At 67.2% G+C, this 25,229-nt stretch overlaps 1 protein-coding gene across 3 annotated transcripts; it reads left to right on the top strand.

Moving 5' to 3' along the window:
• Positions 1-6,109: 6,109 nt before the first annotated feature.
• On the top strand, positions 6,110-24,697 carry CDH15 (cadherin 15). Of its 3 annotated transcripts, none has more exons than XM_045989405.1 (14): positions 6,110-6,191; positions 12,066-12,224; positions 12,427-12,582; positions 13,601-13,745; positions 18,487-18,647; positions 19,502-19,630; positions 20,088-20,273; positions 21,190-21,293; positions 21,861-22,003; positions 22,165-22,401; positions 22,637-22,876; positions 22,966-23,102; positions 23,306-23,473; positions 24,115-24,697. In XM_045989405.1, the coding sequence occupies exons 1-14, from the start codon at positions 6,150-6,152 to the stop codon at positions 24,313-24,315; spliced, it is 2,208 nt and encodes a 735-aa protein (XP_045845361.1). In that variant the 5' UTR covers positions 6,110-6,149; the 3' UTR covers positions 24,316-24,697. The 3 variants fall into 3 exon arrangements, with proteins under 3 accessions (XP_045845361.1, XP_045845360.1, XP_045845362.1); XM_045989404.1 differs by having other exon boundaries at positions 21,040-21,293; XM_045989406.1 differs by lacking the exon at positions 24,115-24,697 and having other exon boundaries at positions 21,040-21,293; positions 22,669-22,876; positions 23,306-23,407.
• Positions 24,698-25,229: the final 532 nt, after the last annotated feature.

Raw genomic sequence — 25,229 nt, 5'->3', positions numbered from 1 at the left:
GCAAAGTCATAAAGCATCTGTGGACGTCCCCTCCTCATGCTCCTGGAGCTGGGGCCTGGCTGTCAGCTGCGGTCACGAGTTAAACTTAACTAGGGCCGGGCACAGCCCTGCCCCCTGGAGCCTCACTCAGGGGGACGAGGTGCTGGAACCGGGGAAGGTGCTGGGAGTGAGCCGGGTGCCCAGGGCAGAGCCCTGAGGGCCTGGTGCCGGGACAGGGTCCCAGCAGGGTGCAGAAGGGCCAAAGGACAGGAGGGGCTCACTAGTTCGGGGAGGCTGAGTGTGGGAGGTGGAGGAGGAGTCTGGAATGTTCCAGGGTTTCCAGCTTGGGAGAGGGACCGGAGGAGGGAGGGGAAAGTGGGGGTGGGGCTCAGACCTGGCAAGCCTGGACACCCACCAGACCAGAGCTGGGGGAGCCGGGGGCGGAGCACGCAGGCCCCGTGTCTGGGAGAAGGCAGGGAGTGCGAGCACCGCAGAGGATGGCGGAGGCGTTGGTTCTCTCCCCGAGGAAGTTCTCTCCTGGAGGCGGGGAAGCTGCTCACCCGCCTGCCGTCCCGGGCCTGGTGGGGGCTTCTCGGCCGGGCACCCACCCCCATCTTGCCCCAACCTGGTCCTGCTGCCCCGAGTCCATCTGTCTGGCGGAGAAGTTCCAACGGCAGGGCTCCCGGCCCATGTCTGTCCCATGGGCCCTGTCACTGGTGTGGGAAGCCCCTGCCCGTGGGCACAGCCCCTCCAGCCGCACCGTCCGCACGAGCAGCCCCGGAGGCCCCGGAATGAGGCGCGCGTGACCAGCAGACCGCAAGTCTTCTGGTCCCGCAGCGGGTTCGCCGCAATGGTCGTTACCGTGATTCGGCCAGGGGCCGGGCTTCTCCACGCCTGCGTCTGGCACCAAGCGGCTCAATGTTGGTCGGAAGACAGTGGTGCCGGCTGCCGGGCCGGGGGTTCCGCGGGGCTGTGCTCATCGGGCTGGCTCAGGGACCCCCACCACCCCGGGACTGAGGAGGGGCCGACACACAGCTTCACTGGCAGCTTCTCTGGGCCACGTGGAAGCTGAGCAGACGGGACCGCGGGGTGTTGGGCACGGCCTGCAGCCCTGCAGACAGCCCACAGGGCCCCAGGGACGGCCCTGGCCTCCCCGCCTCCCAGGTGGGGAGGGACAGGCCACCAGGTGTCCTCATTTGCCTGGAGCTCGTCCCTGCAGCTGCTCCCAGTCGGGGACCCTCCCCAGCCGCACTCAGAGCGCGCCACTCTGAAGAAAGGGGGCGAGTCCCCCACGGGTCCCTGCTTGAGGACACTCTCTCTGCTCCCTGCTCCGTGCGCCAAAACCAGGCCGGTTCCTGCCAGCGCCCACTGGCCAGCCAGGGGTGAAGATGCTGGTGAAGGAGGCCCAGCCCGGTGCCCCTGCCCTGAGAGGGGTCTCACACCGCTGTGCCCCTGCCCACGGGCTTCCCCTAGTGTCTCTGCCCTGTGCTCTCCCTCCCGCCCTCCCACGCCCTCCTGCCCGGCTCTGAGGGCAACTGCCCACACCGTCCCCTCTCCAGGGTCCTCAGCACCTGAGACTGAACAGGCAGGATTGCGGGGGGCTACACACCTGCCCTAGGGGCTTGGGGAGCACGGGCCCCCCTGGCCCATCTCGTGAGTTCTTACTGGAGTGAGTTTTTCCATCAAAACTGACCTTCTGGGACGCCTGGGTGGCTCAGTGGGTTAAGCGGCTGCCTTCGGCTCAGGTCATGATCCCAGCGTCCTGGGTTCGAGTCCCACATCGGGCTCCGTGCTCGGCGGGGAGCCTGCTTCTCTCTCAGCCTCTGCCTGCCTGTGCTCTCTGACAAATAAATAAATAAAATCTTTAAAAAAAAACACCTGACCTGCAGACAGCTTACAAATTCCTTTAAAACCTGACCATCTGCACCCAGTGACCTCTGTTCTCTGGCCTGTCTCTGTGCCCTCGTCACTGTGCCCAGGGTGTTCCCCTGAACCCGGGTTCGTGAGCACTCCTGGGCTGGCCTCAGGAGCTTGGGGCTCTGGTGGGGGGGCGGGACTCAGCCGACAACAGGGCCCCTTGGCCGAGGCCATACCCCCAAGCCCTTGCTGGCCTGGCTGCCCCCAGCACACCGGGCCAGCGGCGCAGGCTGCCTGTAGCGAGCGCTGGGGAAAACCCCAGACAAGCTGCTCCAGGCCCAACCAGGGGTGGGCGAGGGGCCGGCAGCCCAAGGCCGTCCCTGGGGTCGACCTGGCAGGACTCTGCGCTGACCCTGTGGCGAGGGTTCCCTTATCCCTCCCGGGAGCGCAACAGGAAGGGCCTCATGCTGGGGTCTGTTTGCCCTGGGAGGGCTGAGGGGATGCAGGGTCACTCACCGTGGGGCTCCGTTTCCAGAGGAGCCTGGGGGAGGGACAGGTGTGTCCGGGGTGGGGTGAGAAGGACCTGGCCCTGAGCACAGAGCTGGGATGACCTCTGGGCCGGAAGCGGGAGAACCCGCCGCTCTCCCCGCATCCCTAGAGCCACACTGCCCCCTGCTGGCGTCCAGGGGTGGCAGGAGCCGTGAGGACACCTGGCCACCCTGACCCACCCCACCCAGGCCTTAGGGCTGATGATCACCCAAAGGTGACCGTGTCGGGGGACCTGGGCCGCTCGCTGGTGGGGAGCTGCCGGGCGGGCGGCGGCTGGACAGGACAGGAGCGCAGCCCCCGCGGCTGGGGCTTGGAGGCCAGGACCAAGGGCCCCCCCAGCACCTCTGCCTGCTCCGCCGCCCTCCCGATCGCTGCCCGTGACCTGCCATCTGCGGCGTTTGATGATCCGAGACGTTAAAAACAAGTGTGGGAATGACAGCTCGGTGGGGGGCGGGCGCTGTCACTGGTTTCTGAACCAAGACAAGGTCCAAGACCTGGTAGCCGCCGCCTGCAGTGCGTCCTGTGGCCACCAGAGGGCAGGCGCGGCCTGAGCCGCCGTGACCCCTGGCCCCTGAAGCCAGGCCGGCCTTGTCCAGCGTGGCAGACAAGGGAGCCAGACTCCGTTCTTGCCTCCAAAGTGAGGGCCCCCGAGAGAGGGCCGCGTGTGGGTGAGAATGACCGTTGTCACCCACAGCCGCCCCCAGGGCATCGCCTCGAGGAAGCCACCCTCTGCCCAGGCCAACACCTGGGGTCAGGGCACCTCCTTCCCTCAGCACCCCGGAGGCTCCCCTCTGTGTCCACCCTCTGTCCGAGCCCCCGTCCCCCGTGGCAGCCCGAGCCCCAGGTGGGCAGGTGCCCCCCAGTGCAGCCCCAGGGGCTCTGTTCACACCCGGCAGTTTTCCTGGCATAAGACCCGAACTGACCTTCACTGGCAGAATGGCTCTCTGTGCCACAGGAACTGCTGGCGGGCCGCAGGCAGTGTAGACGCGGCTGTGCCACCCATGCAGGAAGCCAGGCAGGACGCTCAGTGCGCACCCGCTGAGAGGGACAAGTCACTTGGCCCCTGACCTGGTCTGTCCCCTGGGACCAGCTCCTGCAGAGTTGGCGGCTGGAACGAGATCTTCAGGTCAGGTGTCCCGGGGCTCCCCAAGTGTTCCTCTCTGGGTCAGAGAACAGGAGGCCAAAGGCATGGTGTTGGCTCCTGGAGGCAGAGGAGGCACCCCCAGAGGGGTCCTGACTGGGGGCAGGGCATGGGAGCGGCCCTGGCCTTTGCCGGGTTCTAGTCGTGGGTCGTGGAGGGTACATGGCCCCCCAAAGGGCAGCGCATGGCGACCAAATGCCGCGGCCCTGCCCAAAGGAGGCTGCAGAGCTACGGAAAGGGGAGCCACTGGGGGGGGGGGGTCAGAGCTACAGACATGGGCTGCAGAAGTCCAGAGGCTAGGATGCCCCAAGTCCACGGGAAAATGAGAGGGCTCTTCTGGAGGGGCCAGAACCCCTTTAGGAAGGAGAGTGAACCAGCCCTGGACAGCCCATGGACAAGACATCCATGCTCGTGGACCCCAACCCCCCGCCTTGGACACAAGGGGAAACTGAGGCCGGTGCAGAGAGCAAGACGGCAGGGCCTCCAGCCAGCACTGGAACCCAGGAGGAGGGCGTCCCCTCCCTGCCCTGGGGCAGGGGTGCTGGAAGGATTGCTCACCAGTGTGGGGGACCACACTGCTGCCCAATAGCCCTTCCCTGATCCTGGGGCTCACCCATGACTGGACCTAGCTTACCCTCCCCCTTGGAAACCCCCTGACCCCAGAGACTGTTGAGTGAGAAACAAGTGGCCAAGAGCACCGTGGAGGAAGGCCCGGCAAACAGGGAGAGAGAGAGATCTCACCCAGCCACGTCCCTCGCCCCCATCGGAGTGCCTGAGGTTAGCCAGGGGGCCTCGGTTGCCTGCCCTCCTCTCTCCCCCCTACACTGGCCCCAGGAGGCAGAAACCCAAGCATTCAGAGGGCTGCCCCACCCATGTTTGGGGTCCCTAACCTCAGAGGCAGGACAGTGAGGCCTCAGAGCCTGGAGATGGAAGGGGCTCCCGGCCGACTCCCCACCTTGGGGGATGGAGTGCCGGGGACACGGTCCCTGCCAGAGCCTGCTGCAGGCAGTCTGGCCTCCTTCCAGACAGGCCACGGGCACAGATGGCTCGGCACCTGCTCCACCAGCCCACGATCTGGACAGGACAGCAGAGGGACCTGCTCCGTGATACTCCCCACCGCTCCCGCTCCAAAGAAACCATGAAAACATGTCGGCCCCCAGGGTCGTCCACCCTTCGCTCACCACCGTCCATTCCTGCGTGCTGGGTCTGTGGGGGGGACACGCACACAGATCACTGCCCACCTGATGGGAAGCCACGCAGCAAGCCAGAGGAGGAAGGAGAGGAAGGGCTCTGGCTGGGTGGGGAGGGCTAACCCCAAGCTAGGTTTATGCGGGACCTCGAGGATCCACAGGGAGAGAATGTGCCCTAAGCTGCGGGGTGTCAGATGCGTGGCAGTGGCCGCTAGACGGAGCCCTCAAGGCGGCCAGCAGCATGCCTTGGCGGCGGGGATAGCCGGGGAGGAGCACCGCAGGCAGCGGGAACAGCCAGTGCAAAGGCCTGGAGGCAGGAGTGAACCTGCTGAATTCCGGGGCAACAACAGGAAAAATGAATGACTCAGTCCACTCCGGCTCCTAGCCCAGCCCCCACCCCGGCAGGCTTCCCTGTGTCACCGCTGGAGCCGGGGAGCTCTGCCTCGCTCCACAGACGCCCGACCTCTACAGGCCCGCCCTCCGGGCTGTTTCTGGCCAGCCTCGCCCCGCCCCCTCGTGCGCGCGTGCTGTCACTCAGCTGAGGCCCCGCCCCTCCTCCGCTCAGGCCCTCCTGCTCTCAGCCCGGGCCCCGCCCCCGTGCACATGTGCTGTCACTCAGCCTAGACCCCGCCCCTGACTCGCCCCCGCCATGTGCGCTTGCGGACTCTCCGTCCAGGCCCCGCCCCTAACCCGCCCCGCCCCGCTCACACTTGCTGTCACTCAGCCTAGGCCCCGCCCCCGAGCGCCTCAGGCGCCGCTGTCGCTCAACCACACGCCCCCGCCCCCGCCACCCCCACGTGCGGACTCCCGTCCAGGCCCCGCCCCCGGGCCCCGGCCCCGCCCCGCACTCGCGCTGTCCCTCACCGGGGCCCGGCCCCGCCCCCGCACCCGTGCTGTCACTCACACGGCCCCGGCCCCGCCCCCGCACTCGCGCTGTCCCTCACCGGGCCCCGGCCCCGCCCCCGGACTCGCGCTGTCCCTCGGCCCCGCCCCCGCACACGTGCTGTCCCTCACCGGGCCCCGGCCCCGCCCCCGCACTCGCGCTGTCCCTCACCGGGCCCCGGCCCCGCCCCCGCACTCGCGCTGTCCCTCACCGGGCCCCGGCCCCGCCCCCGCACTCGCGCTGTCCCTCACCGGGCCCCGGCCCCGCCCCCGCACACGTGCTGTCACTCACCGGGCCCCGGCCCCGCCCCCGCACTCGCGCTGTCCCTCACCGGGCCCCGGCCCCGCCCCCGCACTCGCGCTGTCCCTCACCGGGCCCCGGCCCCGCCCCCGCACTCGCGCTGTCCCTCACCGGGCCCCGGCCCCGCCCCCGCACTCGCGCTGTCCCTCACCGGGCCCCGGCCCCGCCCCCGCACACGTGCTGTCACTCACCGGCCGTGGGGGAGCGGGACGCGCCTGCGGACGCCGGACACTCGGCGCGCTCCCGGCCCATGGACGCGGCGCTGCTCCTCGCCGTCGGGCTGCTGGCCCAGGTAAGGCGTCCGGCCGCGCGCTCCGTCGCCCCGGCCCTGGCGGACTGGCCCCGGCCGCCCGGGGGGACCCGTGAGCCGAGGAGGCCCGCGTGGGTGCCGGCGAGTGGCTCTGTTCAGGGCGCCCTGTGCCCCGAGGGGCCCCGGCGGCAGGGTCACCGCCTCCGCGCGACCGGGCGGCCCTTCCCGGAGGCGCGGCGAGCACGGGCTCTGACCACACACCCTGCTGGAGCCCGAGACGCCCACCCTGTGCCCCTCAGGCAGGGGCAGCTCGGGACCCCGGGACCCACGGCCCCACCCCCACCCCGCCGGCTGCCCCAGGTCCGTCCCTCTGCTTCGGGAGCAGGTGGTGGACGGAGCAGGCCGCCGCCCCTCTCCCCGCCGTGGGCACCTCCCCGGAGGTCCCTGGGGCCCGGCAGGCGCTGGGCTGGCCCTGGGAGCAGAGCCCGTGGCTGCCTCGGGGGCCGGGGCTGAGTCAGGGTCCCAGCCAGCGACCTGGGCCGGGCTGGGGGGCCGCTGTGCGTCAGGCCGACCTTAGTTGTCCGCGTGGCAGGAGGCGAGCTCGAGGGCTTAGCCCACAGCGCCCGCAGGTGACCGCAGCGCCGGACGCTGGGGACGAGCGCCCTTCCGGAGGCCTGGGGTCCTCCCGCCTCCACAGAGCTCTGGCTGGAAGCTGCTCAGGTGCCCGCCAGCAACTGGTCTCTCAGGGCACCGTGCCCCGCGGCTGGGGCCACCGCCGCCCCTGCCGTTCAGCCTCCCCGGCCCTCTCCACGGCAGCCGCTCTGGGGCACCTGTGCTCGTCCAGCGCTCTGCTGGAGGCCACGCTGCGCTGGGGGTCTTCTGGGCGCCCCCCTGCAGGACCCTACACCCCCCACACGGAGGTCCATTCCAGAAGGCTGCCCACCTCTCAGGACCCCCGCGGGAACAGCAGTCCATCCCACTTTGCCTTTGGGCCCGGTACATGGGACATGCTGGAGTCCTGCTTGGGGTTTAGGGTGTGGACCCTTCGCCAGGCCCCAGGAGAACTCTGCTGCTGGGAGGGGCGTCGCCCCTCACAGATTCCCCCCTCCCCGAGGCCATTGCAGAATGACCCCACACACACATGCACACAGCTGGGGGCCTTAGGGATGTGGGGGATCAGCCGCTGCGGCTGGACCACTCGAGATTTGCACTCAGCGTGGTTCAGGTTAGCACCAGCGTCTGTCCGGACCCTTCCCACCCAGCCCCCACCTGGCGTAGCTCTGTTTTGTCCTCTCCAGTCCAGCCGCATGGCAGGGGAAGGCTGTTCTCTGCCTCCGTGAGCCCCCACAGTGGCCCAGTCCTGGCGTGGCAGAGCTGTCTCGGGGGAGCCCTGGGTGGGGGCCTGGGGACAGGACTCTGCGTTGGTTTGTTGCTTACAGGTGGTTTTGGACAAGGCACGGCCCTCCCCTGCCTGGGTCCCCTAAAATCTCAGCCAGTGGGCTTACAGTGTGTCCCCTCGGAGCCGGTCCCCGTCGCTGCCTCCGCGGGCCTCTGCTGTGCTCGTCACTGTGCCTAGCCCTGGCCCCACCTGAGCGTGACGGAGAGATGGGGGAGCCCAGATGATTCAGGGCAAAGCCGTGACATGCTGGAGGGGACCTAAGCTGGGGTCCAGTGAGACATGTGGCTTCTGGAAGGAAGATGAGGGCGTGGCTGTGCTCCTGGACTTGGCAAAGTGTGACGAGCCTCCAGGGCAACATGGCACAGAGCCCCGAGCTGTAGACGTGGCCACATCCTCTAGCATGGGGACGGCTCATCATTCTCCTGGTTGTGTGACCGCCACGGGGGCAGCAGAGGGAAGCCGGTTCTGGAACCGCTGTCCTCTCCCTGGCGGGCAGGGCAGCCCGGGACCCCAGTGGTGTGGCCCGCAGTGAGGGGCAGGCCGGGCCAACAGCTGGCCCTCCCCAACTGCCCGCCGCTGTGCCCCTCGCCCCTCCTCTGAAGCAGCAGCTGCAGGGGAACGCAGGGGCGACATGCAGGGGTGTCTGTGGCCAGGGCAGCAGCTGGGCCCATTCCTGGCATGCCTGATGCCTGCCGGGCCGTCCGGGAACGGGGTGGTCCGGATTCCAGCCTGGGGGGAAGGGGCTCGGGCCTGGGAAGCTGGTGGGAAGTGCAGACCCTACCCCGGCTCCAGCAGGCTGCAGGCCGGCCACCTGGTTCCCAGAACTCGAGAAACCCGGCATCAGAGGGGCCCGTGCACACCAAGCGTCGGTTAACCCCAGAACCCCTTCCTCGAGCCCCTTTGCGCAGCTGCATTTTGTAAGCTTTGCCTAGCTGCGCTGGACAAGAGGAGACGTTCCCTCCCCGGATTCAGTCACGTCACCGCCGAGGACGGGACGCCGGGCCACAAAGGTAGCACCACCCCCACACCGAGCTCAGGCCTGGCGCCCGCCTTCCGAATCTCAGCAGTGGCTTCAGTGAACCCTGGGCCCCTAGAGGCCAGCCGTGCTGGGAGAGAAAGCAGGCTCTCCTGACCCGCCACCCAGGCCCCCACGCCTTGGTCAGCAGCGTCTCGACCCAGGGTGGCCACCCAGGACAGCAGAGTGACCGGCTTGCTTCCCAGGCCCTGGGGAGACCGGGCCGTGCCTTCTCACTCCATGTCCTGAGCCCACAGGGGCATGGGGGGAGAAGCAGAGAACGGCCGGCTGAGCCCGGGCGACGCAGACTCCCACAGTGTGCGGCGGGAAGCTTTGGGCTCAGAAGCCCCGGGGCCGGCCCAGTGCGGGGACGATGGCCCCGGTGTCTTTAGAGCCTGCAGACTGCTGTTGGGGGCTTGGTTAAGGGGAAGGCACAGAGGTGTCATTTGGGGAGGTGGGGAAGTGGGTCCACGACGCCGCTTGGCCCTGGCCCGACCCAGGCAGCAGCAAGGGTGGACGGCGCAGGCGGGCACACATCTGCTCCGTGGTGTTTTCCGTGGCAGCCGTCCTCCTCCTCTGTGTGCCGGGGGTCTGTGAGAGCTGTCTCTGTCCTGGCACCAGATGTCCTGTGATCCGGAGGTGGCTCCTGGGTCTTTCCGCAGCCAGCCACGTCCTCTGGGAAGGGGACAGTGGGAGGACAGAGACTAGCTGAGTGCCCCGGACAGCCGGAAGTGGCTGTGGCCCAGCCTAGCCGCCCCGCCCACCGCAGCCTCTGATCTGGGCAGGGGCCCCTGCCAAGGCTCTGTGGCTTCTGCTGACCTCCGGGACTTGGGCCCTGGACAGTCTGGGACCCAGGACCGCTGGGCTGTGCCACGATCGCATCTGCCCCGCACCACACTGGTGGACGTCCCGGAGCATCAGCCCAGGCCCCTGGTGGAGACAGGGCTGGGGGCCGCCGGAGGCTCTCTGGCTGGACAGGGCAGAGTGTGTCCCCTACCTACTGTTCCTCCAAGACCCTGTGATCAAGGACTGTGTGCGGACTGTCACCCCCGCCGCCCCAGGGCTCTCCACCCCCCCTCTCCACGCTGAGGCTGGGCTGCCTCCTGTGTCCCCGGCTCTGTTGCTCTGGCTGTGTGGGCTTGAGCAGTGGCTCGGGGCCCTCTGAGCTCCGCTCTGGGGAACTGGGGCCTGAGACAGTCCTCATCCATTCCCAGGGGCTGTGACTGCTGAGAGAGGGCCAGGGGAGCTGGAGGACAGGGAGGATGCCATGCTCTGTGCTGGCCTCGGGGCGCTTGGGAAGCAGACCCTGTCCCTGCTAGCTGGCGCGATGACACAGGCCAGCGGGTCTCCACTTGGCGGGAACAGCACGCTGACATAGAAGAGGTCCGTGCTCCTTGGGTTTGGCGAGAAGCCCCCACCGCCCCAGGCAGGCTTGGGACCAGCACTGCCATCTGTCAGGCTGAAGGTAGCCTGGGGGCCTGGCCGAGAGCTCTGTCCTTTCTCGAATCCGTGTTCGTGTTCGTGTTCGCTGCTCCCTGGATTCCAGGCCCCTGCGGGGAGGGGACCCCTGGGATTTCAGATGTGGAGGCAGGAGGATTCCAGAACTGAAGAGGTGGCCTGGGGCCCCAAGGAGAGATCAGCGGTCCTTGAATGTTCCTGCCGTTTTGTCTACGAAATGTGTCCAAACTGGTCGTGTGCCAGCCCTGGGTACGGAGACAAAGCCTAGCTGGCTGCAGGGGAGGCCAGGACGAGAGCGGGGGCAGCGGCATCTCCTTCCCACCCCGGTCCTGTCCCACCCCGAAGCACCCCCTCCCGAGCCACAAGGCCAGCCCCTCCCACGCTCGCTCCGCTGAGGACTGTGTGGCCCAAGGCAGCAGCTGTGGGGTGAGCTCAAGGGGCTGAGGAGGCAAAGGGCATCGGGGAGCACACCCGCCCCCTTGGAGGTGCCCAGGGAGCCATCACTGTCCACCGGGCAGGAGAGAGCGCCCCTCCAGAAGGGCCCAGCGGCCTGGAGACCCTCCGTGGGGCCCGAGAGCTTCTAGGGACATCCCCAGAGCACCGAGGACTGGTGTCTGGGGGGGGGGTGTCCCTCTGCAGACCCCCAGCTGGCCAGGCCTGCCTTGGGCTTGGGGAAGGGCAGGAGGCAGCTGTAGGCCTGGTGTCGTGAGGGTGGGCGTGACCCGCGGACCGCATTGCTGACATTCTCCTGCGGCCACACCCAGCCCCTCCCCCCAGGCCCCGACCCCTCCCCGGCTCCCGACAGCTCTGATCCGAGTCCAGCCAGACTCTGCCCCTGCATACCCTGGCGCGCAGGAGGCCACAGCGCCCGAGCCCACGCTGTCCAGGACCCTGCTGCAGAGACCACAGAGCGGAGCCAGGGCCGTCCGGGATGTGAAACTCGGGGTGTGTTCCGGGGCTGCTGCCGGCTCTGCCCGTAAACCACGGGACAGGCGCCTTTTCTGGGCCACTGTTTCCCTTCTGCGCTGGGAGGGTGGGACCATCTGTGGTCCCCACGAGAGCTGGTGGCGGGTCTGGAGAGACTCTCCGCATCACAGGAGCCCCCTCCTCTCCTGCTCCTTCATGGCCCTGGCTCTGAGCCCGATGCGTGGCCTGAGGTATGGCCATATGCCCCCCCCTTGGCAGTCCCACAGGCCCCCGGCACCCCAGTTCCCTGGGCGTGTGGAGAGGGAGGGAGGCGCCATCCCTGGGTTCCAGGAACCCGGGTGTTGGTGTGACCTTGCTCCGTGCTCCTGGGGCAGCCGCTGGGGGGCGGCCCCTGGCGGTACTGTCCAATCTGCCCCATGGGCCCTGCATACCCGCCAGCGCCGGGTCCGTGTGCCCGGGGATTCCAGCCCCTCCTGACGTCCTGGGCACCGGGGCCTCCATTCCCCCGGAGCAGCCAGGAGATGCCGCTGGGGGCAGCTGTGGACCCCCGAAGAGCCAGCACAAAGGCCCGCCTCCTGGAAGCGGTCCGAGCGGGGGCCACACACCCTTTCTTCACGCAGGCACGATGGCCTGGTCAGCCTGGGGCGCCCCTTGAAAGCTGAAGCCTCGCGGAGGCCCAGGGGGGCTGCTTGTTGCCTTCACGGCCCACCTCCGGCCGATGCAGCCTTGGATGAGGGGAGAGACCCCCCCAGCAGCCGCCTCTTGCTGGCCCCACTCTGTTACCACACTGTTCTCGCACGAAATGTCCCTGGGAGCACCCCCCCCCAGCTTGTTCCAAGTGGCTGCTTTGCTCCCCATTCTGCCCCCTCTGCCCCTGAGCCCCCCGTGCTCCCCAAGCCCTGGGAGCCTCCCTTGGGCCTGTTGGGGAGGAGTGGGGCACAGCAGCCTCCCTGTCTCCCAGCCGGTTGGCAAACGCTCAGGCCTGAGGCCTTCCTGGTCCCAGCAGCCCCCAGGCAAGGACAGGGACGGATGCGGGGCCAGGGGCTCTGATGGTGGGCTTCTCGGAGGCCTGGCCCGCACACCACGTGACTGGTCGCTGTCTCCCTCTGTGTTGCAGAGCCTGGGCCTGTCCTTGGGGGTCCCTCGGCAGAGGAGGCCCAGTACCCTCTACCCCTGGCACCGGGCCCCCGCGCTGGGCCGCGTGCGAAGAGCCTGGGTCATCCCCCCCATCAGTGTGTCTGAGAACCACAAGCGCCTCCCATACCCCCTGGTGCAGGTGAGGGGCCAAGGGGGGTCCCGAGCAGCGCGGGGGCTGGGCTATCCCCCTTGCGCCCCTGAAGCTGTGTGGTTGGGGACAGGTGCCCTGTGGGGCTGTAGACGGAGCCGTCCCCCCCAGCTAGGGGAGGGGCGGAGGCTGGGCCGGGCAGGAGCCTGCGTCGGTCCGCGGTATCTCCCCAGCCCGCACTCTGCCCTGGCAGATCAAATCGGACAAGCAGCCGCTGGGCAGCGTCATCTACAGCATCCAGGGTCCTGGTGTGGACGAGGAGCCGCAGGGCGTGTTCTCCATCGACAAGTTCACGGGGAAGGTGTTCCTGAACGCCATGCTCGATCGGGAGAAGACGGACCGCTTCCGGGTGGGGCCCGCGGTCGGAGGGCTGGCGGGAAGCAGGGCCCGCCTTCCATCGGGCTCCTGGGCCCAGGGTTGGGGAATTAGGCCACGTGTCCCTCATGAGGAGGTAGCCACAGGGATACGGACCGGGACCTGCAGCCCAAAGGTGTTGGGGTTTGAATTCCCATTGAACAGATGAGCCTGCACAAACTGAGGCCCCGGGGGGGGGCTTGGTCCTGCCAGGGAGGCTCTCAGCCTCCCAGCAAAGCACCACTGGACCCCGGTGTGGTTCCCCCCACGGCAGCTCTCCCGCAGCCCAGCTGCAGTCTGGTGGGAATGCAGTGTTGTGCGGAATCCCACGGTAGGGCAATCCCCAGTGGCAGCTCTCCCTTGGTTCTCAGGGGAAGGTGGCACAGGACCGACCCCCTGGGGGTGAGGTTTGAGACAAAGGCTGGCGGGGAGGGAGATACGAGCCAAGCCAGGAGCAGGCGGCAGAGGGAGGCTGCACAGTCACCCGCCGTCCCCAGCCCCGTCTCCCCAAAACGCTGGGATCCGTCCTGGCGGGGAGACTTCCCACCTGACGCTCCTGTGCTCAGATCTGAAGAACAAGCTCTTGGCTCCTGGGAGTTGCCAGGACGGTGGTTTCACCTGGAAGTGGTACTGTCCCGCCTCTCCGAGAGTGTGGGAAGTGGTTCATTTCAAGCTTTCAAGCGTTCACGCACTTAGTAAGCTCCAGGAGGAGCCTGACCCAGTTAGCGGAAGGGAGGGAGCGGGAGCGCTGGGGGAGGTGCGCCTTCCGCCTCGCAGGCAGGGTGCACAGCGGGGAGCTTCCCAGCAGCCAAGGCAAGAGGGGAAGCTGTGGGCAAGCAGGCATTCAGGGACAGGACGTCGCCCCTGCTGTGAGCACACCTCACCCCGTGCCATTTCTCCCCTGTTGGAGGGCGTTTTCCAGCTGAGTCTGCACTTGCTGTCCCTCCTCTCCGCCTGGTGGGGACGGCCCGCGTCTGGGGCACAGCAGCAGTCCTTGCTCTCCCCTTGGCTAGCTGCGGGCCTTTGCTCTGGACCTGGGAGGAGCCACCCTGGAGGAGCCAACGGACCTGGAGATCGTGGTCGTGGACCAGAACGACAACCGGCCCGTCTTCCGGCAGGAGGCGTTCATGGGCCGGGTGCCGGAGGGGGCCGTCCCAGGTGAGGGGGAGCAGGGGCGGAGGGGCTCTGGGCCCGGCAGAAGCCCGGGGATCCTTCCAGCAGCGCTTTCTGTGATCCTTCAGAGCCTCCAGAGTGGGGACGTTCCACAAGTCACCTCGAGTCACTTCCCATTTCAGTACACATCCCCTACCCCTGACGTCTCCCTGGAGAGGCCTCCAGGATGGCTGAGCTCAGCCGCACACTCAGGGCATGAGTCCGTGGCTGTGGTACAGGCTGGGTCCCTGCGGCCGGTTCCAGAGCGCTTCGTCCCCCAGAAGGAGACCTGCCCCCACCAGCAGTCACCACACTCCTCGCTCCCAGTCCTACGTCTTGATCCCAAACAAGTCTTCCGTCCTTCATGAGTCTCTCCGGGACGGCCTCCCTCGCCCGACCTGTCCCAGGCAGGACATACCTCACTGCAAACAGTGGCTCCTCCTTCCTTCCCGCGCTGCTCCCGGGGCTTTGGGTGGAAGCATGGGCGAGCCGTGCAGGAGCGGGGAGCGTGGGCTTGCGGGAGGTGGGCGCCCGCTTGGCCGCTCCTGTTTCTTTTGCTTCATCTCAGTTTGCGTGTTTGAAGACATAACAATCTTTTATCTCTACTTTTTAAGAAGATTCGTTTACTTTAGAGAGACTGTGCGAGCGCAGGGCAGGGGAGGGGCAGCCCTGAGCGGACTCCGCGCGGAGCCGTGCAGGCTGGATCCCAGGACCCTGAGAGCGTGACCTGAGCCGACACCAGGTGTGGGACACGTCACCGACCGAGCCACCCAGGCGTCCTTTCTTCTTTCTACTCTGGCATAATCTGAGACTTGCAAGAAAGTTGCAGAGGACAGATACGGAGACGTGAGGTTTTTATGCTTGCTTTAACTGTTGTTTTTCTTTTTTTCCTTCCCGGCTCCGTCTTTTCTGGGCTGCTGGGTGCAGACCGGATACCCTCAAAGCATTCGCCCTAATAAGTTCGATACGGCGTAGCGCTCAGTGTCAGGAAGTTAATACCGACACATATTAACGGTTTCAGCCCCGGGATGCCTTTACCGCAGGGGACCTCCTGTGGGGTCCCCCCCGTCTCCCGAATCCCCGGTCCCCCTCTCCGGAGTGGCTCCCACGCTCTGTGGGATGGCGGCCGCATGCCTGCCGTGCCCTTGGTCGGCTGCTCTTGGCTGTTGGATCCCCGAGGACGGCTTCTTCTCTCGCTTTTCTGTGCGTGGAAGCCCGGGAGCGAGGCAGGGAGGTCGCAAACGTCTGCAAGCGCAGGATGGCTTGGCCTGGGGAAGTGGCGGCAGGCGGAGACGGTCTCCCCGGCTTGGGGCTTCGGGTATTGACACGGTCAGCTTCAGCGAGCCCCGCGGGGTCCGTGCCCAGAGGATGCCTGTCCAGCTGCTGCCCCCTGCCAGGGTGACCAGCGCGGCGTGGCACCCGCCGAGGCTCTGTTGGGGCAGGGGCAGGGGCTGGTCCCTGTGCACCGAGCCTTCTGCCCAGAGGGTTATCGGGGTTCTGTCCCTCCGGCTCAGGGCGGCGTCCCCCCCCCCCACCAGCCCTCGCCCTTGCCCGGAGCGTCAGTGGGTGTCTGGTTCTCCTTGCCCCGGACTCGGGCAGACCTGCCTGAGCCACAGAGGCCCCGCCCCAGGCTTCCTCCTGCCTCCGTGTTTCTTGTGAGCATGGCGGGGCTGGCGGGAAAGACCTGACTGTGGGCACAGGCCCCTAGTGTGGGCCCCCAGGACCGTGAGCCGTCGTAGTCATCCACGGTCTGCCTTGGCCTTCGGCTCGGGTTCCCGTGTCCGCCGGCCGCCCAGCTCCACCAGCGGGGACGCCTGTCCTCAGAGGGGCTGGCGCGCCCTGGATGCCGGCTGGCCAGCTCACCTCGTGCGCTCGCCAGCCTGCCCGACTCACAGTAAGTGCGGTTCTGCGCCGCGCCGGCTCGCCCCCGTCACGAACGGGAACTGTGTGGCCCGTCCGCCGCGCTCCTTAGCCGTTCGCTCTTTAGGACACTGACCGTTTGTTCCAACGAAATTTTGCTGTGCTCAAATGCTTGCAAATGTCACCGTCCTGACCGGCGTTGAGGGGACAGCGCAGGGGTATGAGATTCGGTCGTCTGGCGGCCCCGCCGCCCCTCCCCAGAGCTCTCCTCCCCAGACTGTGTCCCCGTCGAGCACCAGCTCCGCCACCCCTTCCCCAGCCCCCGCTCCTCCTGTCCACTGCCGGCCTCTGTGTCCGTCTGAGGCGCTCGCACCAGCGGAATCCTGCAGTCCGTGTCCTTCCGCGACCGGCTGCTCTCGCAGACCATGACTGTCCCCCGGGTCCTTCCTGTAGCACGCGTCAGGGCCTCCCTCCTCCTTCGAGCTGTTCGTTAGCGGACGGACCCCGCTGCCCTCATCCGTCCCCTCGCAGGCGGGTGCCTGGGCCGCTTTCACGTTTTAGCGCTTGCAGACTCTGCTGTGGCGAACGCGGACGTACCAGCAGGTCTCCAGGCTCCGCTTTCAGAAGTGGAACTTCTGGGCCGCGAGTGGCGGTGAGTGACGGCCGAGGGTCGGCCGTGCCTTTTGCCGGGGAGCTGGGCCGCTCGCCCCCCGCCAGCAGCGCGTGGGGGCCCCGTGCGCTCGCGTCCTTGCCAGCGTTTCTCTCGGGCCGTCGTTCTCAGCAGCAGGCTCCCGAACAGGCGTGAGGTGGTGTCTGCCTGTCGCTGGGTTCCGTTTCCCTGATGAGCCTCTTTCCATGGCCGTATGGGCCGTTCGTCTAGTTTATTGGGAGGAATGTCTCTTCAGGCCTTCTGCCCGGTTTTGAATTTTGCCGTGTTTTCGGTGTGTCGTTTTATGGGTTCTCTGTGTACCCTGCGTGTCCCTGGGTGTCTACGCATGTACCTACAGGTTTCTAAATGTCTTCTCGTACGCTGTGCATTACCTCTTGTGTGTGGTCGGGATTGTCTTTGATGTGCGGCGTTCGACGATGTTCACGAGCCCCGTGGGTCTCGTTTTGGGGGCCTGTGGCTTTGGTGTCCTGTCCCGCAATCATTACTGAATCCAGCATCGCGAACGCTTGCTGTCTGTTTTCTTCCAGGAGCGTTACCGTTGTAGGTCTTAGCGTTTAGGTCTTCGATCTCCTTGGAGTTAATTTGTGTGTACGGCACGAGGCCAGGGTCCGGCTTTGTTCTTCCGCGGGGGACAGCCACGCTTTCCCGCAGCATTTGCTGGAAAGACCGCTCTTCTCCCCCTTGAATGGTCGCGGCCCCTTGACCATGTGTGTGGGGCTGCTCCTGGACTCCGTTCCTCTGGTCTAGGCGTCTGTCTTCATGGCCACACCACACGGTTTTGGTCGCTGTTCCTTTGGAGTCATTTTGAAATCAAAGTATGGGTCTCCCAGTTTTGTTCCTTCTCAGGGTCGCTTTGGTTATTTGGATTTCCTTGAGATTCTCTGTAGTTTTAGAATGGTTGTTCTGCTCATGCAAAGAAATTGTCCTTGGGATCTTGATAGAGACCGCGCCGAATCTGTAGATCACTTTGGGCAGGACCGACATTTCCGCACAGTAAAGCCTCCCGGGCGCCGGCGTGGCTCAGTGAAGGAAGCGTCCAGCTCTCGACTTCAGCTCAGGTCACGATCGCAGGGTCGTGAGGTGGAGCCCCGCGTCAGGCTCCGTGCTGAGTGTGGCATCTGCTCGAGATTCTTTTTTACGTACGTACAATGTATCACACGTGGCTCTCGCACGCATAAAAACTTAGAGATGTATTTAAAGTCTCCCGTTTCCATGTCCTTGTGTCGTCTTCAGTTCCTTTCGGCAGCATTTTGCGGTTTCCCAGGTCCTGACAGCCGTCGTAAAGCGCTTACGCTATTGCCCCGAAGACCGTGGGTTTGTCGGAGCGTGGGTTTGTGTGGCTGGGTCCGGCACTTGCACTGCGGCGATGCCGCCTTCTCCAAGGTGCGTCGTATCAGGAGGCGCACGCGTCCCCTTCCTGGGGACGTTGACTTTGATCGGCCTGGTAAGGATGCGTCTGCCAGGCTTCTCTGTTCCCTTTGTAATTAATAGGTGTCTTTTGTAAGACGCTCTGGAGCTGGGCAGGTCCCCTGTTACTCCTTAAACTTCCCCCAGCGGTGTTGGCGTCTGCCGGTGGCTCTTGTCCTCAGGCCCGGAGACCCCGGTTCCCTCCTCCCTCTGTCAGTGGGCGCTCTGGTCCGTGGGAGCACTTCGCCCCTGCGTGTGCACGTGCCTTTGTGTGTTACGTGTTTTATTTGTTTGTTTATGTTATTTCTCAGGACGTTCGGAGTCTGGTTCATTCAGCGGGTTATGATTCGTCACACACATCACTCTGATGCCCAGATTGTCCCACGCTTGGCCAGCAGGCGCTCCCAAGACGGGCTCCCGTTGGCCCTTCTGGCAGGCAGAGCTGGGAGAGGTGCTTCCTTGTGCACAGGAAGTTGTGTGTGTTGTGTGAGCCGCTCACACCTGTGCGTATGTGTCTCTCTGCCTTCGTTGGTCTTGCGCTCCCGTGGCCTCTGTCTCCTTGGGGCCGGCCTCAGGGTTTCCAGCAGGCTCTCCCCATCTGACCCGGGGCTCTCGCCGCCCCTGGGCTGTGTCCATGTCTGGGGGACACGGGTGTCAGCTCCTGGTTAAACACGTGGATCACACAGCCCTGCTTCCAGGCTGAACGGGGGGCTGGACCTGGCGTGGTGGGCCACAGGCAAGTGTTGGGACACATCCTGGGGGCCGGGCTGGCCCGTGTGCATCGCCGCTGTGCGTCCCTGGCGTTCCCAGGCACCTATGTGACCAGGGCCGAGGCCACAGATGCTGACGACCCGGAAACCGACAACGCGGCGCTGCGCTATTCCATCCTGGAGCAGGGCGGTCCACAGGTGTTCAGCATCGACGAGCACACGGGGGACATCCGCACCGTGCAAGTGGGTCTGGACCGTGAGGTGAGACCCCGGGTGCTGGGGCAGCCACGGCTCCTGACCTGTCTTTGCCCACCTCGTTGGCCGTCTGCGGCTGATGAGAGCAGCCCACTCGCCCCAGCCCTGCCCGCCCCAGCTGCCCCCCGTTGCCACAGAGGGGACCCCCCCTTGCCTGCAGACACTCCCAGGGGCTTAGAGCACACGCTCAGCTGGGACACCGCTGCCCCTGGCTGGCTGTAGGGTCCGCTCCAGGGAGGCTCCGGAAGGCCGTCTGAGCCACACCAGCCCTGACAAGTCCTCAGGCTGTGTTTTGCCAGAAGCCCCCTCGCTGCCGACAAAGCCTTCGGGCTTCCCAGCCTCGGGTAGAGCCCTGCGAGGGGCCACACAGTAACCGGTCACGCTCTGGGGCCATAGCCACTTTTGTATAGCCTTCCTCTGGGGGGGCCCCTGGGGCCCCTCGCTGCTGGCCTTCTGTGCAGCTCTGACACCTCCAGGAAGCCCTCCTTGGTTTCCCCACGGCCACCCGCACAGCTCTATCTGTCCCTCACAGCCTTAGGTCACCTTAGGGGTCTGTCTCTCTCTCTGCCTCTGGACTTGGCTCCCCAGGGCTGGGACCCAGCTTGCTGGTGCCCTTCAGCCTCCAGCAGGCGACAGGTGCCCTGTGGATCGTGTCCAACTTGGTAACTGATGTCTCGTCTCCTTCCAGGCTGGGGCAGAGTGTGGGGTTGGCAGTGGTGTGGTCAGACCTGGAAAGCAGCTTGTTTTGCTTGGGGGGGCGCGCTGGGGGCCACGTGGGGCTCCAGGTGCCCACAGGGCTCTCCTGGGAGGGCTCCTTGCCCCACCCCCCGGGCCCCTGACTGCATGTCCTACGCCCCCAGGTGGTCGCCGTGTACAACCTGACCCTGCAGGTGGCGGACATGTCCGGAGACGGCCTCACTGCCACGGCCTCGGCCATCATCACCCTCGAGGACATCAATGACAATGCCCCTGGGTTCACCGGGGACGAGGTGGGACCACCGTCCACACCCCTGCTAGGGACTGCCCTTCCGTCCTTGGGCTCCTGGCGGGGACACAGGACTTTGAGCGATGGGAGGTTAGAGGCTTTGGAGAAGGAGCCCTGTGTGGCTGAGGCAGAAACCCCAGCCAGAGACGCTGCCTGTGAACACGTGAGCGCAGCCAGAGGAGCTGGGAGAGAGGCCCTGGGGAGACGCAGCCTTGGGGAGCAGGAAGGAACCTTCCCTCAGCCTTGCTGTGCGGGAGGGAGCAGTCAGCCCTGCCCTCCAGGGAAGGCGGCCCACAGGGTGCCTGGCACGCAGCTGTGCCCACAGAGTGGGGCTCTTGGGGATCCCTGGAGGGCTGCGTGGGCCACAGACTTGGCTGCGAGGGACCGGGGAGAGTGTCCCCGCACGGGAGCACCTCCCTGCCCCCACAGCCCTGGCAGTAACGAGGGCTGGGCTCCCACAGTTCTTCATGGAGGTCACAGAAGCCGTCAGCGGAGTGGACGTGGGGAGGCTCGAGGTGGAGGACAGGGACCTGCCAGGTTCCCCCAACTGGGCAGCCAGGTTCACCATCCTGGAGGGTGACCCCAATGGACACTTCACTATCCGCACAGACCCCAAGACCAATGAGGGTGTGCTGTCCGTGGCGAAGGTGAGTGGGGTGCCTGGCACTCCCAGCTGGGGTCTGGCTGCCGACCCTGAGCGCGGGGACCCTGTCTGGGGCCCCCTCCGGAGAGAGCAGAATTCTGCGGCACCGGGAACGCTGGGGCTCTGCGCTCAGGCCACGCTGACCCCAGGCACAGGGACCAGAAGGAGGGGCGCCCCCACCGCCTGCGTGCTGTTTCTGGATTGGGGGAACCGTGCCTGTTCAGGTGTGGAGATGTGTACGAGCACGGACCGCACCTGGGTCCACCGGCCGGGAGCCCACAGAGACGCGCGTGTTGCCGCTGCAGGCCGGGCTTGGTGGGCGCGGGCCGCAGGCCAGGAGCTCCTTTCTCCTCAGGAGGATCTCCGTCTGCTCCTGATGGCTCGGAGCCACAGAGGAGCCTGCTCGGGTCCTCCCCGACCCTCTTCACTTAAAGCCAGCTGATGGCAAAGGTTAACATAGCCCCGGCCGCCAGAGCCCTGCTGCGATCCCCGGATGTGCGTTGCCTGTGTCCCCGGGGAGCACGTAACGGGGCCGCTGGTGACACGGCGCCGAGCAGGTCATCCAGAGTGATGACTGCTTGTCACATCTTTCTTCACACCTCTTGGCCCCAAATCATTTCCATTTCCCAGGGCTAAAGAGGAGGAGGGAAGGGGGCTGTGGGGAAGAGACGGGGGGCAGCAGGACCCCTGTGGGGGCCTCGCCCTGCCCCGTAGCTGCCTCGGGGTGCCCAGAGTCCTCAGCGACCTCAGCTCTGCGCCCCCCACCCCAGCCCCTGGACTACGAGCGCCGTGACCAGTACGACCTCACTGTGGCAGTGCAGAACGAGGCCCCCCTGCAGGCGGCCGCCCCCAGGGCCCAGCGGGGCCAGGCCAGGGTCCACGTGCAAGTGCAGGACGTCAACGAGGCGCCCGTGTTCCAGGAGAACCCGTTGCGGACCAGTCTGCCTGAGGGGACGCTCCCGGGAACCCCCGTGGCCACCTTCTCTGCCCAAGACCCTGACACCCAGCAGCTGCAGAGGCTCAGGTGGGGGCCCCGGGGTGAGGCAGAGGGAGCCCAGGGCCCCCTGGTCCATTGCCCAGCCAGGGCCAGGAGCACAGCTGATCCTGCTCAGAGGGCAGAGGGCTCGTCTGTCTGTGTGCGTTCCTGAGGGTCCGTGGGGCCTCACGTCCTGCGTGTGCACGCGCTGCTGTGAACTTGGCCCCTGAGGCAGGGCCGCGACCTGCCCATGCTGTTCCGGCCCGCCCGAGTGCCAGCCACGTCCGTCCCAGCCGGCTGGTGCTCCTCTGCGTCAGGGTCTCAGAGCCCGGACTTCACCCCCAGCGGGGTCCTGCGTATCTGTCTCCACGGCGCTCCGGTGTTGAGCCTGGTGTGGCCCCCAGTGGCCGTGGCCCTGGGCCTCAGTTTCCTTGTCTGTCAGTGGGGACAGAAAGCACAGGCTCAGGCCCGTTGGAGGAGCGGCTCCGGAGGGGCTCCTGTGTGCCCACAGTGTGTGTGTGAGGGATGCGTGCGCACGGGGCGTGTGTTGAAGTGCGACCACACCCCTGGGGTCTGTGTCAGCTCAGGGCGCTCTGTCCCCTCCTCGGCCACTAGCTACTCCAAGGACTACGACCCAGAGGACTGGCTGGCAGTGGACGGAGCTACAGGCTGGGTCCAGACACAGCGAGTGCTCAGCCCCGCGTCCCCTTTCCTCAAGGACGGCTGGTACAGAGCCATTATCCTGGCTCGTGACGATGGTGAGGGCCGCGCCTGTGCCTGGGCTCCCGGGCCCTCTGACCCAGGCTGGGCATCCCTGCCCCTGCCCCGGGGCTCAGAGCGGCTCTCCGTGGGGCGGACGTGGAGGGTGGGCCATGGCTCCGACACAGCAAGGAGCCCACGAGGCCTCTCCCGCCCGCAGCCTCCCCGCCCTGCACGGCCACTGGGACCCTGTCCATCGAGATCCTGGAGGTCAATGACCACGCCCCTGAGCTGTCCCCACCGTCTGGTAGTGTGTGCAGCAAGCCGGAGCAGGGCTCTGGCCTTCTCCTGGGGGCCACGGATGAGGACCTGCCCCCCCATGGGGCCCCCTTCCACTTTCAGCTGAGTCCCCGGGTCCCAGAGCTGACCCGGAACTGGAGCCTCACCCCGATCAACGGTGAGCTCTCCCAGCCACCAGCCCAAGGGGCCAGATCTGAGACCTGGGGGGAGCCGCGCACCGTGGTCCCGCTGGTTCCCCCTCCCAGTGGGCAGATGGGGAAACGGAGGCCCCAGGTCTCGCCATCCCCGCCCAGCAGCCAAGGGCGCCCAGGGGCCCTGGAAGGACAGGGTGGGGCTGGGGCGGGGACTGGCTTGGCCCAGAGGCCCCTGCTGACCTTGGGCGCCCCCCACAGTGAGCCACGCGCGCCTGCGTCTGCGCCACCAGGTCCCGGAGGGTCTGCACCGCCTCAGCCTGTTGCTCCGGGACTCAGGGCAGCCGCCCCAGCAGCGCGAGCAGCGCCTGAATGTGACGGTGTGCCGCTGCGCCCAGGACGGGGTCTGCCTGCCAGGGGCCGCCGCCCGGCACGCAGGGGGCGCGGGCGTCAGCCTGGGCGCCCTGGTCATCGTGCTGGCCAGCATCGTCCTGCTATTCTGTGAGTGCCGACGCCCGCGCCCCCGGCCCACCCGACGCCTGTCCAGCCTCAGCCTGATCGCCCGTTTGCTCGCCCTCCTGCCCCCTCAGTGCTTGCCCTGCCCGTGGCCCTTGTCACACGGTCCCGGCGGCCGTCTGCGGACAAGGGGTTTCTGCGCGGGCTGCAGGACGACCTCCGGGACAACATCCTCAACTACGATGAACAGGGAGGCGGAGAAGAGGACCAGGTGAGGGAGGGTGTTGGGGGATGTGGTGGGACGCATCCCTGGAGGGCGGGGGGGCACCCACACGGTCTAGGAATCGTCCCCCCGCTGGCCGGCAGGTCCTCCGAGGCCGTCGCCCGCAGCACCCCTCCCCCCGGCACGGCGTCTGGGACGGGAAGCCCACCCTGTGATAAATCGGGGCTGCATTCCACCCACTCGGTTCCCAGGATGCCTACGACATCAGCCAGCTGCGCCACCCTGCAGAGCTGGCTGCCCCGCGCGACCCCCTGGGACGGCCGCCGCTGCGCCGAGACGCCCCGTTCAGCCGCGTGCGCCCCCCGCCCCCGCGCCTGCTGCCCGCCAGCCCTGCGGACATCGCCGACTTCATCAACGACGTAGGTGTCCCTGCAGGTGTGCGAGGGGGGCGGGGCCGCGCCCATCCCCACGGATGGTGCCTGCGGTGGGGACCCCAGACCCGAGTGTACCACGTGGACCCTTGTGGGCCCCGGCAGAGACGCTGGTGCGTCCGGGGCGGGGGTGCAGGCATCGGGCAGTTTCTGGGGACACGGGGTCAGGGAGCTCCTGCAGGAGGTGCACAGAACACGGGCACCTGGCTGGGGGCGCCAAGGACACAAGGGCACGTGCTGCACCCCGGGTCAGAGGGACCCCCGGGCAGATGCCTGTGCTTAGGACAAGCCCTGGGGCAGGTCCCAGGAGGGGGTGTGGCCTGGGGGCAGAGCGGAGACGGAGGGGGACAGGAAACAGCAGGTGGTCCCAAGGGGGCGGGGTGTGTCCTGGGTCTCGGTGTCCAGCCCCAAGGAAGGAGAGCCGGGCAGGGAGAGGTGCCTCTTCTCAGCCTGCATGGGGTGGGGGGTCCGGGTGGTGCCCCCAGACCTCCTCTGCCCCCCTCCGGGGACCCTCCCTTCTCAGCATCCGAGCCTTGGGCGAGTTCGCTCTGTGGCGCTGTCCGACCTGGAGGGTCCCCTGGGGGCGGGGGCACATGCAGGCGTCCTGAGCGCTCGGGGCCTCTCCGCAGGGCTTGGAGGTGGCAGACAGCGACCCCAGCGTCCCGCCCTACGACACGGCTCTCATCTATGACTACGAGGGCGATGGCTCTGTGGCAGGGACGCTGAGCTCCATCCTGTCCAGCCTGGGGGACGAGGACCAAGACTACAGCTGCCTCCGGGCCTGGGGCCCCCGTTTCGCCCGGCTGGCCGACTTGTACGGACCCCCGTGAGGGCCGGACCGAGGGCTGGGGAAAGGCACTTTCTGATCAGACCTGTGCCTGCTCTGCTGAGGGCACGGCCTGGACAGGGACGGCCGACGTCCCTCCCGGGACGGGCGGTCTGACCTCAGGGGCCTGGCCCTGCGGCTGCAGAGGTGGGCAGAGGGCACCCCGCTCCATCCCTGAGGCCCTCGGGCAGCCTGCTTCTCCTGGGGCGGCCCCTGGTCCACAGCCCCACGGCCTGGAGCGCCGGATCAGAGGGGAAAGGAGGGCTCCTCCTTGGGGAGAACCAGACGCCCCTGCGCTCAGACGCCCCCCCCACTTTCGCGGACCTCATCTGTGTGTGAAAGGAAGCAGCCCTCCCTCCCCAGAATTAAAAACGTGCTCTTCTCTCCATGGGGGGTCGTGCAGTGACCCCCCCCCAGCTGTCTGCCGCACGCGGCTGTCCCCAGGGCGTGGGGCTGGCGGGAGGGAGCCGCACGGAGCGGGTGGCCGGGCCGCGGGCAGCAGCAGCAGGGAGGACGCGAGGACACCAAGCTCCACGGACGCCTTTATCCTCCACACGAGGGGGGCAGTGAGCAACACGGCCACCCGAGGGGGCCGGGCTCAGCTCTCCAGGGCCGGCGGCTGCCCTGCGGGGCAGGGGATGGGCAGCAGCAGCGGCCGGTGGGCCGGGCCCGGGCGGCGGAGGGGGGCGCGGCCCAGGCGGTCGGCGTCCGGCAGCAACACGGGCAGCGCGCGGCCGCGGCTCTCGGGCAGCGGCAGCACCAGCAGCAGCGCCAGGACCGCGAAGGAGGCGAAGACCACGTGGTGCAGGAAGAAGCCGCGCCGGCCAGGCAGGTCGGCCAGGGGGGTGGCCGCCTGGCCCAGGAAGCCGGCCCTTGGCACGAGGCCCAGCCCGGCCCCCCGCGGGAGAGTGTGCGGCG

This window comes from Meles meles, chromosome 19 (assembly GCF_922984935.1).
Source record: "Meles meles chromosome 19, mMelMel3.1 paternal haplotype, whole genome shotgun sequence".
NCBI lineage: Eukaryota > Metazoa > Chordata > Mammalia > Carnivora > Mustelidae > Meles > Meles meles.
This window is presented reverse-complemented; position numbering and strand designations above follow the sequence as displayed.

What these genes read in the sequence shown, in the direction of transcription:
- CDH15 (XM_045989404.1), top strand. Translation starts at nt 6,150, where the DNA reads ATGGACGCGGCGCTGCTCCTCGCCGTCGGGCTGCTGGCCCAG. An exon ending in CAGCATCGTCCTGCTATTCT is followed by an intron (nt 22,877 to 22,965) that starts GTGAGTGCCGAC and finishes CTGCCCCCTCAG; the next exon opens with TGCTTGCCCTGCCCGTGGCC. An exon ending in GAGGCGGAGAAGAGGACCAG is followed by an intron (nt 23,103 to 23,305) that starts GTGAGGGAGGGT and finishes CTCGGTTCCCAG; the next exon opens with GATGCCTACGACATCAGCCA.